The 6545-nt window shown below is 49.2% G+C and overlaps 1 protein-coding gene across 1 annotated transcript in view; it reads right to left on the reverse strand.

Annotated features, from left to right (window-relative positions):
- The window catches only part of LOC130113274 (adhesion G protein-coupled receptor L1-like), a 30889-nt gene that overhangs the window by 12062 nt on the left and 12282 nt on the right, over positions 1 to 6545 (reverse strand). Inside the window, exons 5-8 of the mRNA XM_056280843.1 lie at positions 5417 to 5624; positions 2893 to 3157; positions 2414 to 2753; positions 2037 to 2330 (exon numbers count right to left, since the gene is read on the reverse strand). Coding sequence (XP_056136818.1) covers positions 2037 to 2330; positions 2414 to 2753; positions 2893 to 3157; positions 5417 to 5624 — 1107 coding nt within the window. The remainder of the gene's footprint in view (positions 1 to 2036; positions 2331 to 2413; positions 2754 to 2892; positions 3158 to 5416; positions 5625 to 6545) is intronic.

The following is a 6545-nucleotide window of genomic DNA, read 5'->3' on the forward strand; positions in this document are numbered from 1 at the left end:
GCCGGACAGCTCGCATTGCTTTCAGATCCCCCAGTACTCGACACGCAATTAGGCGCCTGAAAGAGCGTACAGCGGAAACACATCCTCAAACCGCCAAGCAAGGAGGTGGGCATGTTGGAGGCGTTGACAAGGATGAAGCTGTTCTACGAATGAAACCAAAGGTCTGCTCTCGAATGTGGAAAGTCTAGCATTCAGTCTGCACCCGTGATGGTTTGCAGAGCTACACCCTCTCGACGTTGTTGAAACGTCCTCCTCTCCACATGCATGGAGGAGCATGGGCGTCCGGGCAGCGTAGCGGTCTATTCCGTTGCCTACCACCACGGGATCGCCTGCTCGAATCCCCGTGTTACCTCCGGCTTGGTCGGGCGTCCCTACAGACACAATTGGCCGTGTCTGCGGGTGGGAAGTCGGATGTGGGCATTTGCCCTGGTGGCTGAACTAGCGCCTCCTCTGGTAGGACCGGCAGAGAGGGGGTGGAGCAGTGACCGGGACGGCTCAGAAACAGCGGGGTAATTGGCCAGATATGATGAGGGAGAAAAAGGGGTAAAATTGAAAAAATGAAATAAAATAGAAGTTGCACGGAGGAGCACAGGAAATGGGTCCATTGCAGGGCACTGGTGTCTCAGCCTACCAAGGGAAAGAAGCACAGTTTCCTTTATACCCAGCACTGTTTAGGGTTCCTTATAGTATTGATATTGCACTGTGTTAAGAAATCCAAACTCAGATCCGACCGAAGACAAAATATTTAAGAATAAAACAACATAAAAAAAATAAACTAGATAAACTAAGCTAAAATAAAACAACGCTAAAGTGTGGCTGCACCAGAATGTGTGCAGATTAGTGCCTTCCGAAGACAGATGCCACACGGAAATAACGAGCGCAACCGAGGCCTATGTGTGTCTCCAGACTTCCCTCTCTTCTCTCTCTTTTTCAGTACAAAACCAGTCACGCCCATTTTTCAGGTGTAAACATAGCGGGAGATAAGATAATTCTCTTGATCTAATCAGCACCGCGGTGCTAAACTCGTGTCCGAGTATTAACACGATTAACACGGGACAAAATGCACCCACATCTCATCTGCATAATCTGCAAAACATATTTTTCTCAGCAGAGGAGATGAGAAAGGGAGATAAAAGAGAGAAGAAAAAAAACACTTCACCCACCTATTCAACAGCACCTCTCTCTCTTTCTCTCTCTCTCTATCTCACGCTTTCTGTTTCGCCAGCACGCTCACGCACTTTCTTCTTCTACCTCTCATGTAAAGGCAAGTTCAAAGAGAGTACACCTGACTACATTTCAAAGGAAAACGATACAGATACTCACATGCAAATAACACACACACACACACACACACACACACACACACACACACACACACACACACACGAGTGTGGGTGTAAGATTGCAGAGAACATAGTGTAACGTGCATGGATAAGTAGACACGCTGGCCGCTGGCTGGCGGGTCGGACCCTTTGGTCGAGCGGTCAGTGGTGTCTCCCGCGGCGCGGGAGCTACGGGTTGTCCCCCCGAATTCGCTACAATATAAACAAAAATAGCATATTCAAGCCAAAATGATATCCAAAGCAGGGGGGTCCGCGGTGGTGTAGCGGTCTAAGCATCGGCTTTGTGTCGACGCAGTTGCCCACTGGGGACCGGGGGTTCGCGCCCCGGTCTCGTCAGATCCGACAATGGCCGGACTCGACGAAGCAGCGATAATGGCAACGCAGTCTTCGGGAGGGGCGCGGAGTCGGCTTGTGTTCGTCACATGAATGCGTCTCTGGGTGTATGGGAAAAAGCAGTGGTTCGGCCTGGATTCGCCTCGAGGCGTCTCCTTCGAGACTGCCGGCCGGAGAGATGCAGTTGACGAACGCATACAGTACGAGGATGGGTGTTTGAACTAAAATAGGGATCGATTGGCCACTAACTTGGGGGAAAAATCAGAAATAAATGTATGGAGAAAAAAAAAAGGTATCCAAAGCTCACCAATGCTTACTCACGGGCACACTCTCTCACATGTACACATATCACACATTTACCAAGAGATCCTTTGGGGCAGGGCCTCTCCACCGTCTCGCCCTTCAGAGTTGGGGGCCACTGCACCCCTCGTGCCACCCGGCCCTCACATCCCCCCACCTGACCCGGGCTTCCGGGAGCCAAGGGGACACGCAGGGGTGGACGCGGGGTCAAGGGGACCATGGCTGTGATGGGGCGCTGGTCAAAGGGTCCTCGGTTGATCACGCCGATGGGGTGAGACGCCGAGGGGCGCACAGGGGTCAGGGCCACGGTGGCCGTGTAGGAGCGTACGGTGGTCATCAGAGAAGAGAGCGGACCTGAGCGGGATGAGGAGGGTTAACTCATACCACTGCCTTGGTAAATAGAAAGAAACACAAGCCGGCATGCATGTTCGACAAACCTTTGGTGGGCGGTGGCGGCGTGAACTGCAGCGGGTACCGTAGTACGTAGTAGTTATTCCACACGTACAGCTGGTTGTCTCTGGGGTTGTAGTCTATGGAGGAAATGTACTGGTAGGGGTTGGGGAATGGGATTTGAACGGGGAACTCCTGGCCTCGGCTGGTGTCATACGCGTAGACGACCATGTCGCCACCGACCCTGCCGTCCGCCTGCCCCTCGTCGTCTTGGAAGACGGACCGCACGGCGTAGAGCACACCGCAGGCCATGAAGGCATTACTCGCCCCGCGTTTGTCGAACCCGGTGGCCCACGTGCCCTCAAAGCGCAAGGTGTACGGGTTCACCTGGAGAACAAGATGGGGTCACGGGGACAAGATGGAGACCAAGATGAGTGGGAGCGATCGCCCTTCTTTCTTCCCTCGCCCCTTTACTCCGCGACCTCCCCCCCCACAGCGTCCATCTCGCTCCCTTCCTTTCTCTTACCTGGCTGACCACGATGCGTCCGTTGTTGGCCTCGGTTGAGTAGATGACCCAGAGGCCGTTCTCGTCCACTGCCAGGTCGATATCCGACTTCCCCCCCCAGCGGTAAGGCGAGGTGTCGTGGTAGTTGGCGTTGACCACCACGGCCTCGCCGCTCTTGATGCGTGTCCGTAGGTCGTACTTGACAAGGTTGCGCGTGCGCTCCTTGTTGTAGAAGACGGCGCCGTCGTACACCACAAAGCCCGTGCCGTCCACGCGGCTCGGCAACCTAAAGGCCCGAAGAAAACAGAAATTAGACAGTATATATATATATATATATATATATATATATATATACATTAACACAGGTACAGGGGAAAAATGTATTAATGCATTGCAATAGAGGCCTGTTTTGTGCGTCACACACTCAACAGCTGCTACTGTGGTTAAACAAAGAATCATACTTCCCCTGTATCTGTGCTGATATTCCGCTCAACACCATTGACGGTTTCAGGGAAAAAAACACTATATATACACTCACCGGCCACTTTATTAGGCACACCCGTCCAACTGCTCGTTAACGAAAATTTCTAATCAGCCAATCACATGGCAGCAACTCAATGCATTTAGGCATGTAGACATGGTCAAGACGATCTGCTGCAGTTCAAACCGAGCATCAGAATGGGGAAGAAAGGTGATTTAAGTGACTTTGAACGTGGCATGGTTGTTGGTGCCAGAAGGGCTGGTCTGAGTATTTCAGAAACTGCTGATCTACTGGGATTTTCACGCACAACCATCTCTAGGGTTTACAGAGAATGGTCCGAAGAAGAGAAAATATCCAGTGAGCGGCAGTTCTGTGGGCGAAAATGCCTTGTTGATGCCAGAGGTCAGAGGAGACTGGCCAGACTGGTTCGAGCTGATAGAAAGGCAACAGTAACTCAAATAATCACTCATTACAACTGAGGTATGCAGAAGAGCATCTCTGAACGCACAACACGTCGAACCTTGAGGCAGATGGGCTACAGCAGCAGAAGACCACACCGGGTGCCACTCCTGTCAGCTAAGAACAGGAAACTGAGGCTACAGTTCGCACAGGCTCACCAAAATTGGACAATAGAAGATTGGAAAAACGTTGCCTGGTCTGATGAGTCTCGATTTCTGCCGTGACATTCGGATGGTAGGGTCAGAATTTGGCGTCAACAACATGAAAGCATGGATCCATCCTGCCTTGTATCAACGGTTCAGGCTGGTGGTGGTGGTGTAATGGTGTGGGGGATATTTTCTTGGCACACTTTGGGCCCCTTAGTACCAATTGAGCATCGTGTCAACGCCACAGCCTACCTGAGTATTGTTGCTGACCATGTCCATCCCTTTATGACCACAGTGTTCCCATCTTTTGATGGCTACTTCCAGCAGGATAACGCACCATGTCATAAAGCTCGAATCATCTCAGACTGGTTTCTTGAACATGACAATGAGTTCACTGTACTCAAATGGCCTCCACAGTCACCAGATCTCAATCCAATATAGCACCTTTGGGATGTGGTTGACCGGGAGATTCGCATCATGGATGTGCAGCTGACAAATCTGCAGCAACTGCGTGATGCTATCATGTCAATATGGACCAAACTCTCTGAGGAATGTTTCCAGTACCTTGTTGAATCTATGCCACGAAGGATTAAGGCAGTTCTGAAGGCAAAAGGGGGTCCAACCCGGTACTAGCAAGGTGTACCTAATAAAGTGGCCAGTGAGTGTATATATAGTGTTTTTTATATATATAGTGTTTATATATATAGTGCATATAGTGTTTTTATAGCTATATATATATATATATATATATATATATATATATATATATATAGTAGCGAAGTAGCGAAGTAGTAGCGGGGGGGATAGTAGCGGGGTAGCGAAGTCGCTACCCCGTCAGAATTGTGCCGTCCTGTTTTACCCATCAGGCACTGCGTGCAGATTGTCAGTTGTTATTAAATGTTTTGTAAGTGTTTTATGTGGTTTTATGTGTTTATGTGATTACTATTTGTTGTGGTGTAATTGTAGTTGTCATTCTGTTGTGTTGTGTAACCTTGGTACTGAAACCCTGAACAACTTTGTTGTTCGAGTAGATGACTCCCATGTATTGCGTCACATTTCTTGTAAGTTCTTATTTCTGCGTGAGTTCAATAAAGGGGCTGCAAAATTACCTTTGTCGTTACTTCTGTGTTCGCCACAATGTATATATAAATTTAGCACAACAAGTAAGGAAATGTGTGTTTGGTAGATTGTGTCTTTGTTGTAACAAGGCTTCTTGGCAATAAATCTTATATCAGGCAGCTGATTGTCAGCACCTGGGGTACCAGAAGCTCAAAATAAGAGTCAATAGCAACAGCAAAATAAGCTGTTCGGCATTGACAGAGAAGATTTGGCAAATTTTTCATGGGCACAACCCACAAATGCATGTTCCTTACAAATGTGGCGCCATTTAAAAGGGGAAATAAACAGGCTTTCCAACGGTGTACACACACACAGACAAATGGGCACGGACATCACTCACTTGTAGGTGGTGGTGACCCTGTTCTGCCGGTAGTCATCCCAGGAGGCATACTCATACAGCACCTCCGTCCTATAGGGCGTCCATGGCATGACATATAGTCTGTCACCTGCCTGCAGTGGGTCCTTACACCACGCCCCTGACTGATGCTCTGCCTCCAGGAGAGAGGAAGCTGGCTGGATGCTGAGCAGTGAGCCGGGACACACAAAAACTGGGAGGCGGGAAGTTGTGTGAGGTGGGGGTGGAAGGGGGTGGTGGATGGGGGACAGAGAGGGGGAAATGAGGGGGGGGGGTAGGCAAGAGAAAGAAAAAAAAACAGGATAGAATGAGAAGATAATGGCGCCAGGTATTGCAGAAAAGGATAGATATATGAAGAATGGATCGAAGCAGAAGCAGTGTGTGCGGCGACATATAGAGAGACAAAGAAGAGAGAGACAAAGAAAGAAAGAGAGAGAGAGAGAGAGAGAGAGAGAGAGAGAGAGAGAGAGAGAGAGAGAGAGAGAGAGAGAGAGAGAGAGAGAGAGGGTTTTTGTTTTTTTTAAACACCTGTGAGGTTCTTCAAGGGCAAGTGAAGAGACATAAAGGGCTGAAAATTGCACATTGTGTTGTGAGTAATACAACAGGGACACTGCAATGAAAGGGATATGAGAATATATATATATATATGTATGTGCTTGTGCGTGTGTGTGTGCGTGTGTGTGTGTCTATGTGATGGTGTGCGACTGAAGGTGTGACTACCTGCATGTGCAGTGTGTTCACACACCTGTGCAATCACGTGTGCTGGTGTGTACGCATGCATGGGTGTTGGTGTTAGTGCATATAGGGTGAAGAGTGTGAGGTAGAGTCGGGGCGCAGAGGGCGAGCCTATATTTTTGCCTTGAAGTGAATGAGAGGGCAGGTTAGTTTACGCACAAGGACCGGTCCACTCACAAGTCAACCACTGTATGGACACGTATGTATCAGAAACAGTCTCACACTGGCATGCAAGTAGGCATGCATGCACACACACACACACACACACACACACACACTCACACTCACACACAGGCAGTGCCTAGTAAGCACACACCCAGATAGATAGATAGATAGATAGAGAGAGAGACAATCACGCACATTTTGGTCTTATTTTTCC

This window comes from Lampris incognitus, chromosome 5 (assembly GCF_029633865.1).
Source record: "Lampris incognitus isolate fLamInc1 chromosome 5, fLamInc1.hap2, whole genome shotgun sequence".
Taxonomy (NCBI): domain Eukaryota; kingdom Metazoa; phylum Chordata; class Actinopteri; order Lampriformes; family Lampridae; genus Lampris; species Lampris incognitus.